General features: G+C 45.6%; 1 protein-coding gene across 3 annotated transcripts in view; it reads right to left on the bottom strand.

Annotated features, from left to right (window-relative positions):
* Igf2bp2 (insulin like growth factor 2 mRNA binding protein 2) overlaps positions 1-14,125 on the bottom strand; it is a 111,817-nt gene extending 97,692 nt beyond the window's left edge. For all 3 annotated transcript variants that reach the window (XM_087902041.1, XM_087902044.1, XM_087902045.1), the window contains exons 1-2: positions 13,868-14,125; positions 12,319-12,379 (exon numbers count right to left, since the gene is read on the bottom strand). In XM_087902041.1, the coding sequence (XP_087758167.1) occupies positions 12,319-12,379; positions 13,868-14,045 (239 nt within the window). In that variant the 5' untranslated portion in view covers positions 14,046-14,125. The remainder of the gene's footprint in view (positions 1-12,318; positions 12,380-13,867) is intronic.
* Positions 14,126-22,426: the final 8,301 nt, after the last annotated feature.

Raw genomic sequence — 22,426 nt, 5'->3', positions numbered from 1 at the left:
TCCAGCACCATGTCTGCTTGCTTGCTGCCTTGCTTCACAACAGGACAATAAACTTTAAAACTTCTGAAACTTTAAAACAATTAAATGGTTTCCTTTATAAGAGTTTCCATGATCATAGTGTCTCTTCACAGCAACAGAAACCCTAACTAAGGGGTTGGAGAGACGACTCCGCAGTTAAGAACACTGGCTGCTCTTCCAGAGGTCCTGAGTTCAATTCCCAGCATGGTGGCTCACAGCCATCCATAATGAGATCTGGTGCCCTCTTCTGGCCTGCAGGCACACATGCAGGCAGAACACTATATATAATAAAAAGAAAAAAAGAAACCCTAAGACACTACTGTATAGTGACCAGTTTCTTCATGCTTGTGAATTACACTACAAGATACATTTTTAAAGTGTACTTCCAATGTCAGCCGTGGCACACACCTTTAATTCCAGCACTGGAGAGGCAGAGGCAGGTGGATCTCTGTAAGGTGGAGAACAGCTTGGTTTACATAGAGTGTTACAGGACAGTCACGGCTGTTACACAGAAAAGCCCTGTCTCAAAAAAACAAAACAAAACAAAAAGTGTAATTCCAGCTTTCAGAGTTGCATGTGTTTTGACACAAACAAGCTGGCCTCTGACTCACTACACGGCAGACTCACTTCTGATGGTTACCCTCTGCAACATTAGGATAGCGGAGAATCCATCACACTGGGTTTATGCAATACTGGAGACTGAACCAGGGCTTCCTGATGCCCTAGTAGCTCACTCTACCAAATGAGCTAAATCCCAGACCATTTAAAAATAAAATGGTTTTTATTTTTGTTTTCTGAAAATGTCTCTTAAGTCAACAGTTTCTAGTTTGGCCTTAATGAGTATTTATTGCACCTAGAGTCAAAGAAACAAAAAAAAAAAAAAAGAGAGAGAGTCTCCAACTTCTTCGACGGAAAACACACAAAGTACAATGCTAACCAGAACACTTGGAAACATATTTAAAGGCACCACTCTTCATCAATATATTTCTCCACTGGTATATTTACTTCCAAAATAATCTGCCTTTCCCAGGAGTAATGAGGCACACCTGTCTTCCAAGCACTTGGGAAAGCAGGGGTAGGATAAATTCAAATTTCCACAGCAAGACCCTGTCTTAAAATATTTTTAAAAACCAAACCACTTGCTTTATAGTCAGCACAGAACAGTCACTCAAGTTCATATCTCCAGAAGTGTAAATGAGGGCTTGCGAGATTGTGCAGTGGCTATGGCAGTTCTGTCGCTATGACAGAACACCACGACCAAATGCAAGTGACAGAAGAAGAAAGGGCTTACCTGGTCTACAGTTCCAGAGGGATGAGAGTCCGCAACGATGAGGACGGTGGGGACGGTGGGGAAGCAGGCAAACAAGTGGCAAGCACTGCAGTGGGGGCAGGATGGGAGAGCTCACGTCCCCAACCACAGCACAAAGCAGAGAAAGCAAACCAGAAGTAGGGAAGACAGACTCCGAGTGTAAAGGTTTTTGTTTGTTTGTTTGTTTGTTTTTGTTGTTTTTATCCTGCAGCAAGGCTGAAGCACCTACACCTCTCCAAACAATGCTGCCAACTGGGGATCAAGTACTGAAATGCCCAGGACTATGGAGGATATTCCTTATTCAAACCACACTGCAAAGGTGCTTGCACCCAACCTGATAAGCTCAGTCAGATCCCCAGAACCCAGGCAGGAGAAAACAGAACCCTGTAGACTGCCCTCTGACCTCCACTGCATGCCCACATATATACACACACACACTCACAAATGTAAAATAAAATTGTAAAGTATTTGCCAGACATAATGAGAATCCGTTTACTAGGGCGTGGTTTAGAGCACTTGTTATAGGTGTTCTGATGTTGATCAGAAATGGGAACTATGTTCCTCCAATTAAATGGAAATAGAGTGCTCTATTTTTTTTCAGATGAACCTGTATTATGTAACACACACACACAAACAAGATAATGTTATGTAGTCAGTATATATACATCCTGTATTTACAGAGATTTTAGGTGGCCTCACAAAACAAGTATTCGGGACACCTGCAGCTTACAGGCCAGCAGTATAGCTTCAGGTTTAATGAAACACACTGTCGCAAAAGAGAAAGAAAAAAAACCCTAAAGCCACAAATCAATTCTGGCATTGTTTTGAAAGCATTACTGAAACAGATACACATATCAAACCATTACGGGGTGGGGGGGGGAAATCAATGAACAAAAGAACTAACTTTTCTCAGGCAAAACTCTGAAGATGCGGAAAGAACTGCATAAGAAACAACCACCTGCCTCCCGCCTCTACAACCCTGAAGACAAAGCCCTGTTAACAATCTCAGTCTCATTTCAAGTAACTCAGCAGTCAGCACGTCTGACATCTTGTATAGTTCATGATGAATAAACAAGATGTGTAAAAATTTTAAGAGTAACAGCAGCTAAAATGTAAAATTCGTAAGCCATTAGACTCTTTTAATTCTCTAAAAGGAGGAACAGGTCCTATATTTCTAAAGTTCTTGATTTCCTTCTTCTCAGGTGTCCCAGCAAACAGTGTCAGAGTCCTGGCTGGAGGCATCGCTGTCAGTCAAAGAGGAAGGGAGGGAAAGGCTAGCTGGATTAGAAGTCAGATGATTAACAGGGCCACAGATCTCTTTTCTAGCCTTCAGTAATTAACAAGGAAATGAAAGCGATGTTTTTCCCTTTGCAAAGGATGAATGCAACTGCACTTTGGGAAAAACCTTCAGCGTGGAGAAACTCTTTCCCAATCTTTCAACCACTTATAAAAAAAAATCTGCAGTGTGTGGCCCCACGCCCCTTGAAGCCTGTGTGTCGGCTGCACCAATCCAAGGAAGTGTGTGCCACAGAGACCATACATTCCAACACACTGAGCAAGCACACACGTGCCTCCTGCACTGCCCCAAACCTCAGCAACGAGGGGCACTGGGGTTAGAGTACACAGCGGGCCTGCAACCGAGCGTTCCTAGCACCCCACAAAGTGCAGCAGGAGAGGAAGGGGTCAGTGCAGGGCCAGCCACACTGCAGGAAGAAAGGTGGCAGAGCTGCTCAGCCCTGGCCGCTCTGGAAGCACGGAGCTCTCACCCTGGGGTTACAGTGCACACACAGTGGCACCACAGACTGCAGCCACCCGGCTGCCTCTGTTTCTGCGGCAGCTGCTCTTCTCCCTCCCTCCTTCCCTCCTTAATAAATTAAAGGACTAAACTCTTTTTCTGGGTGAATCTTTCATCATCTACATGGGACAAATAGAGCCACAAAGCACGGTCCTTCAAAACTCTATGTACACAATGATGAAGAAAAACATCCATTTTCCAAGGTAGCGCTCTTCCCACAGAGATGAGGGAGCATTAAAGGAAAGGGTCCCTAGCTGGACAAAGGCCCACACAGCTGCATTTGCAGGCCTCTCATTCAGCAGCTGATAGGTTACGTGCACCGGGAATGGCCAGTATTTAAGATCTATCTACTGATACCTTGAGCTGGCTTCACTCAGGTTCTTAACTGAGAAAGGGATTATCCTCTATAATTTGACACATTTCATATTATCTTATGGCTAAAAAATGCACCACCTTCCTCTACAGGAGACAAAGCCCTTATATCTCCTTTCATTGGTGATATGACTGTAACTTGAGTCTCATGTCACTAAAGAAAAAAAAAAACAGCCACAAATGTACGAGATACTTTAAGTGCCGGTTTAAAGGCAGCCACAGATCTTCGCCCCTGTGCCTCCACATCTGAAAGGCTTAAAGTTTCCTTTCTTTTCTTTTATTTTTTGATGTTTTTTAAAAATATCTTTGTGTAGATCTGGATATCCTGGAACTCAATTTGTAGACCAGGCTAATCTTGAACTCAGAGATCTGCCTGCATCTGCCTCCGAAGAACGGGGACTAAAGATGTGCTCCACCACCACCTGGCTCAAGATTTCCTAATGTTAATAAGATGACCAGCTTTAAAAATGGGATTTAAAAATGGGGCTGGAGAGATGACTCAGTGGTTAAGAGCACTGATTGTTCTTCCAGAGGTCCTGAGTTCAATTCCCAGAAACCACATGGTGACTCACAACCACCTGTAATAAGATCTGGTGCCAACTTCCAGCCTGTAGGGACACATGCAGGCAGAACATTGTATATATAATAAATAAATAAATCTTAAAAATTACAATAAATAAATAAAAATAGGATTCTGTAATTCCCCTTCCCAACTTATAAACATTTAAAAGAATACAGCTGAACGAACTACTCAGATAAGAAGTATTAGACACTTCTGCACCTCAAGTACATGGATCACGGACACATGTGTGCCCTTGTACTTCACAATCATTTTGTTTTTTTTCTTTTAAGCACTTACTCCCTTTTGCATAATTAGAAATTTCTCTACTATAGGACTACTTTTTAAAAATCCCTTCAAATCGTGACCTACCCTTTCAATTTCCTTCTATCTTTTGTGTGTGTGGTTGCTGAGACAGGACCTTGCATAGCCCTCAATGACCTCGTGCTCCTGATTCCAACTCCTGAGTGACGGAAGCACAAGCCACCATACTCACGGAACTGGTTTTCAGCTGCACTAAACTACGAAGACAGCAGACTTCAGCCCTCTCTGTTCTCGGCATACCCGCTGTGGACAGGGGTAACATACAAAGCTAATCTCTATTCGCTGACTAGATGCTGTTAGTCTAGTCGAGCTAGGCACACAGCTGCAAAGACATTACAGCCCTTGAATGAAGCAGTTCGGTCCGGTGAAAGGATCTGTTTAGAGTCTGACAGTTCACAGCCCAGTCTTCAACAGGATTAGACCTCTCCAGGCTCAGGGTGGGGTGGTGGTGGGGATGCGGAAGGCCTGGGAGGCCTGGAAGGCCGAGCCCAGTGCCTAGCATATATAGCAGCTACCACTCCGTAATTATTAGTTACTCTCTTCCTCTCCCCCATCTTCTGAGTCACAATTCCATAGAAAATGCCACATCCCGCCCTGGACTGTACAACTTGAAGAAATGCACAAGGAGTTAGGAACAACCCTTCACCTACTTTTTTCCTCCGTAACTCCACCCTCCATCCCACCACCACCACTACCACTACTTCTGAGAGTCCGCAGAAATGAAACATGATGATGAGTTCAGGAAAACATTACAATGCAGAGACGTTACTGAGGATGCCATCGAGAACTCGGCTCCGTTGGTGGCACCTCTGCTCATACTCACAGCAGGGGGGGAGACCATATTCTGCACAGAGAATGAAGCAGAGGAAAAAAGACTAGCAGCTCCTACCAACTCAGAGAAAGCACCCAGCGCTGCCTCCTGCAAGCAGCTGAGCCACGAGGAGCCCATCAGGTGAATTCTTGATTTTACCAAATGGCAGTCTTGACCAGAGCTAAAGTCAGTGCCTAATTTGTGTGGCTCAAACGTTGAGAGAAATGTCCTGTTTTTGGTTTATGGTATATTGGGACAGGGTCTCTGTATGTGGCCCTGGCTGCCCTGAAACTTGCTATGCAGACAGGCTGGCTTCTACCCCACAGAGTTCCTCCTGCCTCTGCCTGGGATTAAGGGCCTATGCGACTGTGCCCAGTGAGGACCGTCCTTCTTAGCACTAACCTACTTCTTAATACAAAGGATGTGATCACTAGAAAAATGCAAAATTATAAACAAGAGCCAAAACAAGCCAGCAGAAATACTGTCTGAAAGCAGGGATTAACGTTGCTTTTAAAATGACATGCCTGTCCATGCCTTTAATCCCAGCACTCGAGAGACAGAGGCAGGCAGATCTCTGTGTGTTTGAGGCCAGACAGGTCTACAGAGTGAGTTCCAAGACGGTCATAGCTACACAGCGAAACCCTGTCTCTGAAAACAATAAATAAATAAATAAATAAATAAATAAGTTTCTGATAAGCCAGTGTAACAAAGAGCGGCTCATCCAGACCATGCTAAGAATAAGGTGGTTACAAAAAGGGCACGTCTCTATTTCTAGAGTTCCCAAATGGCATCTGGGCTTTCCAAAACTTTCAGTGGATTAATTTAAAATAAAATGTTAAGGGACGCACTCTGTAAGAATCAGTGACAGAGTTCGTCCCTACCACTGAATGTATTTCTCTGCCTCAGACAAATTTCTCTACTTCTCTAAGACTAAGTTTCCTCATGTGAGAAAAGGACTGGTCCATTTTTCCTCTTCTCCAACTCTTTCTTAGGAAAAGTTGATTTTCTGTCGAAGAGGCCACGCAGCTTTTTTACTGCGTGAACTGAAGACGCAGCCACATGCAATACAGCTCACGCGATGCTCTTAAGTACTGTGCTCGTATCTGTACCAGCCCATAAAACTCTAGTCATTCTACAGCTCAAGCTTCTCCCCAAGGCAAATTCACATTTATGCATTAAATAAATACATGATGAGAAAACTGCAAACATCCCTCTTGTTGCAATGGTTCCATACAAGCTTTTCTGTTTACTAGGTAAACAAACGCTCAAGATGTAGGAAGAGATGATAATACTTAAACTGTGTATCCAAACTTTCGACTTCACTTGCTGAACTTATTAAAATGCCTACTTGACAGACTAGGAAAATGGTGATTAAAGAGTTCAAATTTCAGGAAATAAAAGTGTGAGGACATAAGCAATGAGAAGATCCAAAAACATAAGCAAACAAAATGCACCTCGAGAATACAGAATTTTTACTGGGGGTGGGAATCAGTGCTTCAGGAGAAGAGATCCTGAAAAGGCAGACATAAGGATGGCCCTCTAAGGCAGAAGCATCCTTTCCCTTCTGCTTATAGTCCACGTCAACATGACGTCCAACTCTGAACCAAATTAAAGACATCCTTGTATTTTATTTTTCTCCTCTTTGGCAGTGAAAGCAAGAGAACCTAAGGTTTTCTGCAATAGAAAATAATTTCTTTCCCTTATTTTATGAAGTAACCAGACTAAAATCCATAATCAAAACAGGAAAAGTAAAAACCTTAAAAATAATTCTGAGCACTCTGCAATTTGCCGCCCAAAATAGAACCCATACCATCCATACCACCAAATGAAAATTATAAGCTTGTAAGCATCAAGCCAAATTATAAAGTAAAAGATTTAAGATGTTTCAATGACAATAAGTGGGGGAGGGGGTATCTTTCTTTACTGGTAGGTATTTGCTGTTTGTCTGCTAGCATCTCTTCATTGACATTGTTTGAACGTCCCCCAAACTAATTTGTTCTTCCCCTTGAGTACAAAAAGATAAAACTTGACTAATCAATTGTTCAGGCATGCCGTCTTAAATAGAACTCTCCTGTCCTCAAATTAAGGAGTCGGTCACAGTTTGAGATATTATGCCTTTGACAAGATGTTTCAAAGCACACATTTTTAAAAATTAGTTTAGCCAAAGCCCACTAGTCTCATTTTAAAAAAAAAAAAAAGAAGAAAAGGAAGAAAGAAAAAGGGAAAACTGAAAATACACTCATAGTGTTTAAATACAATCTTTCAAATTACACTTTGAAACTCATGGTTTCTGAGCAGCTCCCAATTCTATGCTGTTTCTAAGAGAACTGATTCGGTACTGATTGTGCAAAAACAACAAAACACCCTCCCAGGACAGCATTTCTAAATGGAAGTGCACATGCACTAACACACACTTCACAAGCTGGGCACTGTGATGTATGCCTATGATCCCAGCAATTTGGGAGGCTAAGGCAAAGAGCTTCAAAAGAAAATAAAAGTTTGTGTGTGTGTTGGTTGGGGGGAGGGGGTGACAGACTGTGAAAGCCACCACAGAAGTGAGCTGGAGAGAAATAAAGGAGGGGAGGTTTTGCATTGGACAGTCTTCTCAGCAACGGGCTCACTGCAGGTGTCTGTGCCCTGACGGCCAGGAGTGAAGGCACCTGGAAGTGCTAAGTATCTCGCAGGAACTGTGCCTTTACACGTGGCTTCCTTTGTGGGTTTCAATCATCAATGGTGATTTTCATTAGCTTTGTCTGGACTGAAACTCAGAGTAATGGCTGCTCAATTAAGGACCTCCCCTTTCTCTTACTACTTGATCTATGTAAAACTACCGCCGCCCCCACCACAAAGCACACACACCCCAGTGAATCAGAGGGATGATACATACATTTGTACATGACCAATTGCTCATCTATTTTTGACGGTTTCATTAGCAGACCTGGAATAGTGGTCCAGTTGTAGACAGCAGATATTTAGAAAATATCAAACATTTATAAATAGTTCTAGGAGAAATCTATTTTTACTGCTTTTCTGTCTTGTTATAAATATACCCTGATCTCTATCCTTTTACGCACAATTCAGCATCATTAACATTCTTCTTCAACCCACTAAGGAACTTGAAAAGCAACCTGCACGCACACACACACACACACACACACACACACACAAAAATATTGTTTACTTTAAATGATGAAATAATTTTCACATGTAGTTAGTTTTGAATCTTATAATCTCTTTTAAGTGTATTTTAAAATATAAAATCACTTCTTAAAGAAAATATGCTTCAGACCATTATATATAAAAGGCTTTCTTCAAATATTATTAATTTCCCCTCATCCATCAAATAACCACCTCAGCTTAACATAATGAAACACACAACTCCTAAAGGGTCATCTTATTCTCTGTAATTGCAAATAAACCTTGTTATTATTGAAAAGTACAACGCAGCAGATGGACTAAATAATCAATTCCCTTTTAAAACTAAGGTTTAAGAATTTAAATACCTCTATAAATTGCTGCCTTACAATTTAAAATTGATACTATTGGAAAACCAATCTAATTCAATACATACTATTGAATTAGAAAAGAAAAGGAAAACGATATACTTTATTTGTAGACCTCATTAGTTTTTAATGTTTAAATAATATATGAAAAGTTAAATACTAGCCTCTTAAAAACATCTTAAGGCTACATTATTATCTAAATATCAAGGATTTTTTTACCCTATTCCAACCCTAATATCTATTTCTTAAAGATCATGAAAATGTGTGTTCTCTAGAATATAAAAAAAATCCACCTTTTTGAAAATGTGTAACTGCAACCTCAAAGCTAAATAAAGTGACTTTACAGTTTGATAACATATATGACATTGTATTAATCTTCCCACATATGTAATTAAGTCCAGCCATTAATTTCTAATTCAACAAACTCTTAAATTAGAAGACTCCTATAAGATGTAAAACTAATAAAGTCTTTCTGTTTCTAGAAAATTAAAAGTTAATGCAGAAAAAGCCTTTGTTACAGGGAGGACTTGAAGTTGGGTGGATTTTTGGGGGGGTTGGTATTTAATTCAGCTATACACAATGTAGTACATACAAGCAAAATACAATTGGGATACTGTTTTCTTTAGCATTCCTATAGGAGACCAAATTCATTTGCATGAGAGAACACAATTACTGATTTCTGACTCATGAAAGACAGATTCATAGCTTCCCTACAGCACCTCGAAGCATTTGACCGTCCCAGTGAAAATGGCCATCAATCAGCTACTTCCTAGAAGTGGGTAGATTCTGCATTTTTTTTCTAAAGTTGTGTTTCACCCAGAATCATTCAACTTTAGGTACAAAAGCACAGTCAAGTCAGCGTGTCTTGGACCAAAACCGTTTTTCCAATATGTGTACATGTGTGTATATGGGACTTTAAGTGTACTTTCAGCAACACCCAAAATAAAAATTCTACCAAGGAAGTTTCTGGAACTTTTCACAGCACTTTTAAAGTTATCAGTTTTTTCCCTCTCTAACCCACAGGTACTATATGAATATAGAAGACAATCCAAAGATTTTTATTCAACAGATTGAAACCAAGTAGACTGCAACCTTACTGTCCAACAATCTGCACTTAAAATGGATGAAACATAAGTAGCAAAAAGAAAAAAGTTCTCTACTCCAGGGTGGCTGAGAAAAAAACAGTAGTGTCTAGTCTGTCTACAGTGTAGCCACGTGTATAAAATGATGCTATTTGATTTAACAAAAGACTCAATGGTAAGCAACAGCATGCCAATAACTCCACAAATGAAGATTAAAACATCTCACAAACGATCATCAGCTTAAAAAAACAAAACAAAACAAAAAAACCACCTATGTTCCTATTGGGAATATAGATATTAAAACAGCTTCCTGAGAATTCAAAGAGACAGCACGATATTAAAAAAAAATTAGCACTCAATGACCGAATCATTTCTCAAGGAGGTAAAGAGAGAGGACGGCTTCTTTGCCCAGTACTCCACAGAACAAAAAACCACATATAGAACTGACCAAATGTTCACAAATTTACTTCCAACTTGTCAATTTGCATGGAAAGGCAACAAAAGAACAATAAAACAATCACTGTATAACATGAAAGCTTTGGTCTTAAATGTCATAGTATTCTGTGTTTTTTTTTTTTTTTTAAAGCCACCAGCGTGGTTGTGCCCAGAATTATGGAGACCTCGTCCCAGAGGGCTGAGCCTAGCTAACCAATTTCAACCAGTTTAGCCTTCTCTCCCTTAAATTGCAGTGCAAGTAGGGAACGTCTGTATTTGAAATAAAGGGGGAGGAAAAAGATTAAAACCATCAGTCAAAAAATAGTGCCACTCTCTCCCTCAGCCGCTACCCATGCCTTTGGTTTATTAAACTGTCTTCAGGTGTAGTCAACCACAGGGCAGGCTCTGAGAGTCTTCCTCTTGGTTATTTTATATCACCAACATGTTCAAAGAAATTCACTTATTCCTAGGACTATATAAGCGCCCTAGACTGTTTGTTTAATTTATACTAAAATTTGTGACATGACTATTTTTGAGCTATGGCAGAATAAAATTACCGAGGTGACACTTCAGCCAAAATGCAAACAACCTCTGCATTTTAAAAGAAAAAGCCTTTTTGTTGCGAAGTTCTGGGTGATCTTAGTAACTTTAAATAAGCTAGCATTTCACTTATTTTGAAAATTAAAGGATGCACACTGCATCGTGGAATAAGGGGACCTCAAATAACCCCAATTACAAATCTATTGACTTTTGCTAATTTTGACCTCCAAAAGGATTCACAAGAGCTAGACAGCCAACAGAATGAAATATTTAGAGATACAGTGGTTCTTTTTATCAGTATTCATCAACTTCAACTGTTGGAGAGGAATGGTTTAAACTTAAATACTTAGTATCCCAGAAGACATTCCCTTACCCATCCCCCAAAATGGTAATAATAATACTGAAGGAAACCACATAAACTCAGAACAATTTACAGAAAGCCTGCTATACATTTTCAACATAAGCATCCACTCAGTAATACAACCCAAACTGCAAATCATTAATTCTGAACTTTTTCTAAAACAAAAGCATTACAACAGTTTTCTAATGTGGTGCACAGTCATTTACAGAGATTCCATTGCATTAAAACGTATGTGGAAATAAGCTCACGATGTTTTTAAAAACCCTCCAGCACATCCAAGTATTTATAAAAATCAGTTTGTGTTAAAATGTTCTCAATCCTGCGTCTTAACCTCTGACTAAGAAGGTGGAAAAATCAGACTTAGCCTCCCAAGTTCACATACTTAATGACGAATGCAAATAAACTTCCTTAATGGCTATAAAGTCAGTCAGGACACGTGGGAGGAGGTAAACACCCCCCTCCCAATTTAAAGTCCACAATGAGCTTTTCACCAAGATTTTCTCCTTCATTCTTCCCGAGCAAGTCACTGGGGAAACCCAGCCCCCACAGAACGCGTTACTCCTACATTAACAATAGCTAACTATCGACTTCACCGCGACAGCGTTTCTCTAATGCAACAATACCAGCAAAGTGCTCAGGAGCACAGCCCCTCTGCCTTCAGTTATTGAAGTCTGGCTTCTCCCTGCATCCCATACAAACAACCTACTGCTTTAGAACCACGCAAAATACTGACCCCTTATTTACTGAATTATTGTATTATTCGTCACTAAACTATGCAAAAAAAAAAGCAATTAGTCGCATGGTCAAGTTAAGCAATTCAACTGACACAGTAAATATTTACTCCTAACATCTCCCAGGAAGCTTGCTATTGTGCTGGGGGTAGGGATGGCATTCGGGAGTGAAAGGCAATTTATGATAAACAACTTAATCGATCACAGCCAACTGAATCTACCTAGTGTTCTCCATCCCGACCCCTAATTAGTCACCAGTTTGCAAGCACAGAAAACACCTTATATAATGAAAGTAAAATAATAATAAAAGAAGAATAACTTTCTAAGCTATGTATCTCCACTAACAAACAAACAGAAGCCCTTTTAAAAAAACATACAGACATTTTTTTAAACTTGACCATATTTTTTAGTTATACGTATGGAAAACCATTCGCGGAGGGGGGGTTAGAAAAAAAGAAACTAGGCAAAATATATTTACCTTAGCTTTTTAGAGACTGAGTAATCAACTTCCATGATTTTCCCATGCAATTCCACTTTACCTTTAAAACAGAAATTTAAAGTACTCAGAACCTCCCTGCGTCAAACCCGCGGGGGTCTAGGCACACCACTCCGCGCTCGGGCTCCGCCTTCTGGAGCCTTTAAGGGGTCCTCCACCCGGCCGCAGCTGGGCGAACTTAGCGCCAACTGCGATGAAAAGTGGGCGCCACGGGTGGCGGACGAGGTGGGAAGGGCACAAGCCCGGTTCCGACCCCAGGTATAGCTGTGGGTGGCATAACCGGAAAAACACATTTAATAAAGAGCGGCGCCAATTTGAAAAGATGAGCTCATTTGAAACTCAAGCTGCAGGGCTGGCGCGCCCCGGCTTCTCCGGCCCCCAGCTCCTCATTCCGCCACCCGAGGACCCCGAGATTCTGGGGCGCTCGCCTCCCACCCCCAACCCACCGCCCTCCCTGCCAGCGGGGCCCGGGGGACACGCACAGGAGACCCCAGCTCTGCGGCCGCCTACTTTGGGGTGACCCCCCCCCGGTCTCTCCAGCCCACCCCGCCGCACAGGTCTCCAAGGAAGGGGTTCCCTGCGGAGTCGGGGGTCGCAGGCCCGGGGAGCGTGGCCCGTCGCGTGCGTGTGCGGGATGCGAGCTGGGAACGCGCGCGCAGGCGAGTGTCGCGCTCCGACTCCCGTCTGGGCTCCAGCGCGCTCGCGGGCCCCCCGGTCGCCTCTTTCCCGGTTCTCAGCCCGGGCCCCCACCGAGTTGAGACAGGGTACCTCGTAAAAAGGTGCTTCTGGCCGAGCAGGAGGCGGGGAGACGGGAGGCGGAAAGCCCCCAGCCCCGAGTTCTTCTCAATAAAATCGGACAAAAAATTCAGGGAAAAATAGGAGCGCTTCCGAGACCAGCGAGAGGGAAGTGAGCTTCGGGAAAAGACCGAGGGAGATGTGCGGTCCGGCAAGGGCCGGGTAGGGGGAACCCCGGGACCTCGAAGGGTTCAGAAGGTAAAGTCGAGGAGCTGCCGAAAGTGGGGGGCTAGGAGACGGAGGGGGGGTCTCGAAAAGGGAGTGCAGCTGGGGAGACGGCAGAGGGCGAGAGGTCTTTGGCACGAGGCATGGGAAGAAGCAAGGTCTGACCAGGAGGGGAGGAGATGCTGGATTTGGGGGACCCCTGGCAAGAGAGCACTAGAAGGGTCAGAGAAAAGGAAAACAGGGGGCTCTGCAAAGGTGGGGGCGGGGGAAGCTCCGGGGAGCAGCTGGGCACGCCAGGGGCGCTCCTAGGAAGCCAGAGAGCCCTGGGACCCCCGGAGGAACACAGGGTCGCCCCGAGTCTGAGGCCCGAGGGTCTAGGGTAGCCCCCACTGTGGGGGCAGGGCAGCCGGCCGTCCCGGAGCCCGCCCGCCACCAGAGTCACGCGGGACCGGTGCGTGGAAGTGAGCGTGCGGGCGCGGGAGTCGCAGCGGGCGCGGCCCGTGGGGCTCGGCCTCCCCGCTGCCACCGTCCCGAGCCGGCGAGGCGGGCCGTGGGTCGCGCGAGTGCTCACCCGAGAGGGTCTCGATGGCGCGGATGGCCCAGTTCTGGTCGGGGTAGTCCACGAAGGCGTAGCCGGACTTGAGCAGGACCTGTCCCGCCAGGGGCAGCTTCCTGTCCCCGAAGAGCTGCCGGAGGTCGTCGGCGGTGACGGCGGGGCTCAGGTTCCCGATGTACAGCTTGTTCATCATCCGCGTCTTCCCGAGAGCCCGCGGCTCCCCCGGTCCGGCACCCGGCGCTCCCGCCGCCTCTGCTGCCCTCCTCTCCCCTCCTGAGCCCGCCCCCGCCCCCACCCTCGCCCTCAGCCTGGCTCCCCCCACCGCGGCCGGCCCGGCCCGCCCGGGGGCAGAGGCGGAGGCGGGGACTCGGCGCGGCTGCCTCCTCGGGGCAGAGTCCCGGGCGGGCTCGCGGACAAAGCGCTCGCTTTGCCTCCCGGTACCGGGGCGGTGACGGGCGACGCACCCCGCGCGCCGGAGAGTTGGACCGGCGTGTGCACCGCCGAGAGTGCGCGCCCAGCCCGTCCCGCGCCGCGCCGCGCGCTCGGATGGCTCGGCGCTTCCCCAGGCTGCGCGCCGGACGGGCGGAAGCGGCGGCGACCCGAACGGGGACCCGACCGGGAGCGGCTTTGCGTGGCGGCGCGCGGGCGGTAGGAGGAGAGGGGGCGTGGGCGGGGTGTGGTGCAAGGTGGACCGGCGTGGGCGTGCGGCCGGTGAAGTGCACAGCGAGGTGAGAGGCGCCCGCCACGGCTGACAACTTTTCCCCCGCGCGTCCAGAGCCATGCGCGGATCCGGATACTCCATGCGAGCCGGGCTCCTGGAGAAGGGGGCGCATGTGGTCAAAGGACGGTAGACCACACCGGCTTCTCCTCAGACCGTGTATCCTAGGAAAGTTGCCGTGGCTCTGGGCCCCTGTTTTCCCATCTAAGAAGAGAAAGGAAAGTCAGACCCGAGCCCAGCGGCTGCCCAGGTGGCAACCGAAGAGATGACGACGCTGGATGCCAGGCTGAGCGGTCGGTTCGGTTCCAGAGCCTAGGAGACATTCCCGGAGTTCTGGACGAAAGAGGCAGGGTCGTACGCCCCCTCCCGGGAATGAGTCTTTACTGGGACCTGTGGAAATTGTGGAAATGTAGGGCTACAGAAGAGAAGAATTGGAGGGATTCAGAGGTGAGATGACTCTGGACTTCTGGGTGTAGCCTGGAAAGTGTCTGTTGGAATTTTGAGGGCTTACATGGTGGGGGGTATGTCTAGGTGGAGAAGTGGCCATGGGCCATAGGGTAGAAGGCCTGGCTACTCCATTCTCAGATCCAGCAGTGTGCCCCCAGAGTGTGCCAGCGTCCCTGAGCCTGTTTTATCTGTAAAAGAAACAAAACAACCACGCTAGTGAGGGTGTCGTAAAGGCTAGTTGAGTAATGTATGACTACTGAAGGTTGGCTTCCATTTTTTTTCTTTTTTTTTTTTTTTTTTGCCCAGGGAACCTAGGAGCTTAAAAACTTGGAGGGGGCGGGGGCTGCCCTTAATTACTTGTCTTGAGAAGGAAATGGCGAATTCTTTTTCATTTAGATATTTACTGACATTTCAATTCTGGCTTTCATCAAGCGTTCACACATTTCCTCTCTGCATTTTACTGCTGCTGGAATCCGGAGCAGCTTTGCTGACAGATAAACCAGGGATAGATGCTTCCTAACTAAAATGTGGAGGAAAATCATACACGGAAACAACTTGTGTGTGCATAAATCGCTGGGGACTGGAGGCCAATCACCTTCAGCTTATTTACACAAATGCTTCTAATTACGGTGGCCATCTCTGTATGAAAGGATGTGTGTGCCTGCTTGCAGTGAATCATAGTTACCGGCTACAAAAGACAAGGAACTGTCACTGATTGGCGGTCTCCTTGCTCTTTGAAAGGTTAGTCTGCCTTTTGTTTTGCATCACATTTTCAAATATGTCAAGCGTTTGTGTTGCAAAACTGTGGCTGCTCCCCTGGGCAGTGTGCACAGTGTTCTGATTCTCACTTAGCATAGGTGGCTTCTGGTGGGCCCTCTTTACACCGGCAGTAGGATGGCTTTCAAATTGCTTTGCCGGACTTGCTGTCTTTGGTGTGTTCTGTCCTGCAGGCATCTTGTAAACGGTGCTACTGAAAGAAAGCTCACCCTCAGTGAGCTTGAAGGACCCTTTTCTCCAGACCTCTTGCATTCTTGACTTTTTCTGGCACCGTGGACAAAATATCTGATAAAAGAAATTGATGGGGGGAAAGATTTATTTTGGCTCACAGTTTGAAGAGACAGTCTGTTGCAGCCATAGGAGCACGCAGCAACTGGTCACATTGCAGTCACAGTGAGAGCACACACAAGTCTTTATGTAGTCTGGGATCCCTGCCCATGAAACAGTACCACCTACATTTGCAATAGGTCTTCCTGCCTAAACCCAGCCCCTCAGAGACATGCCCATGGTGATTTCAAATTTCATCAAATTGACAAGATTAAGCATCATAACATTACACCCCGGCCTCCTAAAGTTTTGCTTTGATCTCATAATAAAAACGCATTTCGTTCACTTCTAAAAGTCCCTATAGTCCTCCCCTCCTGTTGTCTCTTCCTTCTCCTGTTGTCCCAGAGCAGAGGTCCAAGTTTCTTTGGATGGCACTAGTTTACTTCAATAGTTCCAGCTGCTTTCAAACCTGCCTCATTTGAAATTTCAACTTGTTTGCACTCCATTCCTCATCAAATTTTACATTTTTCCCTTTTGCTTTCTCTAACTGTATTCCCGATTAAGAGCAGCAAACTGCAGCCAGACCACAATTTAAGCGCTATCCTGTCTTGAATTTCCCGCCATCGTTTGGTGGACATTAGCCTGTTGCTTTTGAATTCTGCCTCACTCGGGTTCTCAGGACACAGTCAAGAAGCAGCCTGAGTCTTTATAAGGATGGGACACGAATGGCCCCCAGCCCAGGTCCTAATAGAGTTCTGTTCTCTGAAAACTCACGAGCTGGGCCTCCACTGTCCACACTTAGCATTCTGGTTTTCCAAATTCCCACCAGAATGGTCTGTTAGCATTCTAGGGCTTTTCTAGCCCAAAGTTCCAAACTTACATTCCTCCTGTAAACCAATTCCAAACTCTGACAAACACCACAGTCAGGATTATCGTAGTAGTGGCCCCACTACTGAGTACCAGTTTTCTCCGTTAGTCACTCTCCTGGTTGTGCCCAGACGCTGACCAAAGCAGCTGGAGGATGACTTTAGTTCTGCTTACGTTTTGAGCACACTGCTCATCGTGGTCTAGAAGGCACGACAGCTGGGTATGAAGGAGCTGGCCACATTGCGTCCACAGTCAGGAAGCGAGAGAAAGAACTATTGGTGGACAGCTCACTTTCTCTTTCTGCAGCCTACAACCCCAGCCCATGGAGAATGGGCTCACATTTAGAGTGGTTCTTCCCACCTAACCCCAGTCCCTCATAGACATGCCTAAATCCTTGCTTCCCTGGTGATTCTTTTTTTCTTTCTTTTTCTTTTCTGTTTTGTTTTATTTTTTGAGACAAGGTTTCTCTGTGTAACAGCCTTGGCTATCCTGGAACTAGCTCTGTAGACCAGGATAGCCTCGGACTCATGGAGATCCGCCTGCCTCTGCCTCCCAAGTGCTGGGACTAAAGGTGTGCACCACTACCACCTGGCTCCCCTGTTAATTCTTAATCCTTTCATGTCGATTATGAGATCAACCATCACGCTGCTCCACCGATGCCACGGTTCCTTAACTGTGATAGTTCTGTGTAAGGAAAGGGGCTGGGCAACCATAGGAGACAGCAGGGACAAACTCCAAGGGAAAGCCAGAAATCTAGAGGCCCTCACTGACAAAACTCACTCCTAGCTGTTTCTCTGTGCCAGCCCACCCTAGAGAGTGGAAATGGTGGCCACTTAGAGTTCCTGAGTGATCTCGGTTGGATTGAAATCTAGCAAACCGAGATGAGAGTTCAGAGTCAGGAGTTTGGAGACATTCTCAAAGTCTTCCCATTTCTTTCTAATGCCTATGTTAGGCTTTCCCCTGGAGCTTTAGAAGCAGGGAGACCCTAACAGCTTCCCACTGAATCTCTGAGGCAGAGTAACAGGTAGGTGACCAGGACAATAGTTACATTTTGCAGCATTTGCAGTATTTGGGGAATACTAAAGCAGCAACTCATGGTCACACAGAGGCTTAAGACACTTGGTAAACATCGCTGAGCCTGGGAGTTCCATGAAGGACAAAGTCTTCATCCAGGATGTTGGCCACAGAAGGTACCGTGACCAGGTATCTTTTGATGGAATCATGGCCCTGGAGGTAACTTTCTGAAGCTGCAAAGTCACGGGAGAAATGGTTATCACAGTCAAGGTTCATATAGTCAGTGTCTTTAGGCAATATGAGGAGCTGGAAGAGGAAAATGAAACCTTACTGGAAGACGGGGCCAAGCCGGCATGGCAGTGACTGAGAATGTCATGCCAGCATCTGCATGTCCAGCGGTACTTTTCATAGTCTCTTAGACTCCTGCTAGTGAATTGATGTAGGGGAATTGTCTAGCCTTAGTTGAGTTAGTTCACCTTGTTCTACTTGGACTCCTCGTCTGTGAAATAACTCAGCCATTTCCTCACAATAAACTCCGCCTCCCCTGCGCTCCACATTTTTCAAAGCCTAGGTCTCCTCAGAACTCTGCCCGTTTCCACAGACTGTTCCCTTTCCCCAGAATAACCTGCCCTCAAACATGCTGTTCCCCGTCCTGGAATGCATTTCTTCCTCAGTAACCTCCTTTCTCCTCCCATCTTGGCACCAGGATCTCAGCACTTCACACAGATAAGAAACATCCTGGCTAGTAGTCACCGTTGCGTGGTGTTGTAAATATGCTTTTAAAAAAAGAACCCATCGGAGTACGTGTCTTCCCTGTGTGTACGCGTGTGCTTGTTTTCCTGGGGATTGGTCCCGAGTACATTCTGTACCACTGATCAATGGGATGTGAATTAGATCTTACTTTTTAAAAAGTATATAAGGGACTAAGGAGGTTGCCCAAGTTCATTACCTGGAACCCACATGCTGGAAGGAAGAGAACCAGTTTGTCCTTTGACCTCCACCTGCATGCCACAGCATGGCGTGTACATACACATACATAAATCTTAAAAAACATTTTTAGTTATATAAGAAAAGGTCTTCTAGTTAGATAGTTGGCTTTTAGATAAATGAGACATTTGTCTTTTTTCCCCGTTGTTCTTCAAGCCAATATGAAAACTAGTCCAGGTAATATCTGTTGGGCAAACAGTGGTCATCTGAAACCCGAGACTCAGTGCAGGCATATGCGCATGGTGGTGCTTGTCTTTTCTCCCTGTGTCGAACACATCCTTGTGCTCTGGGCATCATAGTACAGTCAATAAGGACAGACAGCAGGTATGCGTTCTCCTGACCTGGCAGATTGGTGGTCAGTGGGGGAGGCAGATGTGCACACTGTGGAGGGCCGGACCACATTCTCCATTGCTTCTAGGAACAAAGGTAGAGATTGACCTCTGTGACCCCAAGGTGTGGCGGTACACGCCTTTAGTCCTGATGCCTGGGCGGCAGAGGCAGATTGACCTCTGTGACCTCAAGGCGTGGTAGTATACGCCTTTGGTCCCAATGCCTGGGAGGCAGAGACAAGCAGATCTCTGTGAGTTCAAGGTGATGTAGCACACGCCTTTAATCCCAGCGCACGTGCTTGGTAACTCTCTACCGCTGCGTCCCTGCCTACTCCCGAGGCATCATCTGGGATAATGGGCAGTGAACCAATCAAAGAGTGACACGTCCAAAGCAGGGTCTGTTTCCTATATAAGGGATGGGTTCCATCTTATCTGGGTCTCCGCCATGTTGGCTGATGCCCGCTCTCCCAAGGGGCATTAAAGCTTTACTGCAGAAGTATCCTATGTGTACCGCGTGGTTCTTGCTGGCGAGACGGTAGCGCGGGACAGCACACGGATGTAATAATGGCATTTCATATGTGAGTTTGTTTTTAAACAGATGCCATTCAGCCTAGGGTTACCAGGGATCGTCAAGAGAAAGCTGATACTAGAGATAGGGGTTGGAGGGTAAGTAGGTGTCTGAGTCAAGGTGTCTACTGCTATGATGAAACACCACGACCAAAAGCAAGCTGGGGAGGGACCGATTTATTTGGATTACCTTGCACATCGTAGTTCATCAAAGGAAGTCAGGACAGGAACTCAAGCAGGGAGGAACCTGGAGGCAGGAGCTGATGCAGGGACCATGGAGGGGTGCTGCTTACTAGCTTACTCCCCATAACTTGCTCAGCCTGCTTTGTTATAGAACCCAAGACCATAAGTCCGGGGGTGGCACCACCCACAATGGGCTGGGCCCTCTCCCATCAATCACTAATTAAGAAAATTACAGATTAATTAATTACTAATTAAGAAAACTACAGCCTGATCTTATTTTCAGCATTTTCTCCGTTTTCCGATGAGGTTCCCTCCTTTCAGGTAACTCTACCTTGTGTCAAGTTGACGACGTAAAACTAGCCAACATAGGAGGAGTTTACTAGTCTAGGAAAAACATGAAATGAATTCTATATCCTAGATAAAAAGTATGGCGTGTGGGGGTTGGAGAGATGGTTCCATGGTTCACAACACTGGTTGCTTTTCTATGGGACCCTGGTTTGTTTCCCAGCACCCACGTGGCAGCTCACAACTGTCTGTGGCTCCAGTTCCAGGGGATCTGATTCCTTCTGGATTCTGCAAGCACTAAGTGCACATGCTGCACAGACATACATGCAGGCAAAACACTCATACACATAAAATAAAATGAATTTTTTGTTTTGGTTTTTCAAGACAGGGTTTCCCAGTAGCTATGGAATCAGTCCGGGAACTTGCTCTATAGACTAGGCTGGCCTCGAACTCACAGAGATTCTGCCTGCCTCTGCCTCCCAAGTGCGGGGATTAAAGGTGTGTGCCACCACTGCCCAGTAATTTGTTGTTGTTAAAAAAAGAATAGCATGTAAAGTCACGGAGATAAAAAAAGAATCACCTCCACATCTAAGATCAAATTGATTGAGAAATAAAAATAATAGAAAGAGAACAGAAATAGTGAAAAGTCAAAGTTCCCAGCATTGAAGACAAGTTCTTCAGACTGAAGGTCTGCAGAAGGCTCAGTGCAGGTAGTGACTCATCTGGAGAAAAGGCACCTCGCTGTGAAGCTCAGAGCTCACAAGGTGGTAAAAGCACCTGTTGGCAGAGTCAGCAATGTGGGAGGGATTCGGAAAGAGAACGGCAATGCATTTTCTTAAACCAGGAGACTAGAGGGTAGGGGGCGGTGTCTACTTTACAGCAGAGTGGAGGTGATTTTAGTCTGGCATTCTAATTTTAGACCAATTACAAAGTCATGCCAAGATTCAACTGTCCCTTCCTAGTGAAAACTACCAAGAGATGAGTACCAAGCACACTGAAAGAAGGCATAGGTGTGGGAACTAGGAGCTCCAATACAGAATGCTCAGAAGAGACACCTGGAATGCTATCGTGCCGCCATCCAGAATACAATGGGTACAAACTGGAAGATGGATGGCTCAGAGGAAGACTAAAAACTAAAAAGGCTACGGGGGAGGGGGTGGGAAAGTGGGGGTAGGAACCGACTCATTATTCATGCAAATAGTAAGCGTTCCTGATAAAATAACAGGCATGGAGCTTCAGGGGAAATAATCACAGGCATATGAAAAACAAGACAACTGGAAGATCATGTGACCATTCAAGCCTGGACCCCTGGCTGTTGGCTCTATTGTGAAAATGTTTGTATAGTCGTAACACAAGCAGCTACAAGAGAATTCTACAGAAGGACCAGAAAAGCAAAACCAGCAGAAGAATCAACAAAGACCATGAACGGACTAATTCACTGGAAGACAGAATGCAAATAAGCTTATCTGCCAGTAATTGAGGAAATTAAGGCCACTCCCACCCAGCGCATTGACAAAGGTTTTAAAATTCTGAGGAGCCGGGCGTTGGAGGTGCAGAGCCTCAGAAACGCTCATCGGCTACTGTCCTGAGTGACCGACACAGTCCCCCTGACCCAGTAGAGCTGAAGATGTCGGCTTGACTACTGCTTTGGCCATTGGTCCATGGGTTTTTTTTGTTTGTTTGTTTATTTGTTTGCTTTCTTTTGTTTTTCCAGAAAGGGTTTCTCTGCACAGCCCTGGCTCTCCTGGAACTCACACTGTAAACCAGGCTGGCCTTGAACTCAGAGATCTGCCTGCCTTTGCCTCCCAAGTGCTGTGACTAAGGGTGTGTGCTACCACCAACAGAGATGAAGACCTGTTTGTGGACGGACTGCCCTTTCTATCACTACAGAACACTGTCTATGATCTAGAAGGTAGGAAGCAGGCAAAGAGACAAGCAATTCAAGTTCTGGAGTGAATCAGCCCTGGTGAGATAAAACAGAAGATGGGGCCAGAATTTCAATTGTATGTGTCTGGTTTTGGGGGGTTTTTTGTTTTGTTTTGTTTTAATAAGGTGGTGCTATTTCCTGGGTGCACAGGTCTACTGTCTTCTGCAGGTTTCTGAGTGTCAGAGGCTGATGCCAGGAAGCCCAGG

The sequence above is a fragment of the Myodes glareolus genome, chromosome 2 (genome assembly GCF_982192425.1).
Source record: "Myodes glareolus chromosome 2, mMyoGla1.1, whole genome shotgun sequence".
Lineage (NCBI taxonomy): Eukaryota > Metazoa > Chordata > Mammalia > Rodentia > Cricetidae > Myodes > Myodes glareolus.
The sequence above is the reverse complement of the archived record's forward strand: the minus strand, read 5'-3'. Positions and strand labels throughout refer to the sequence as shown.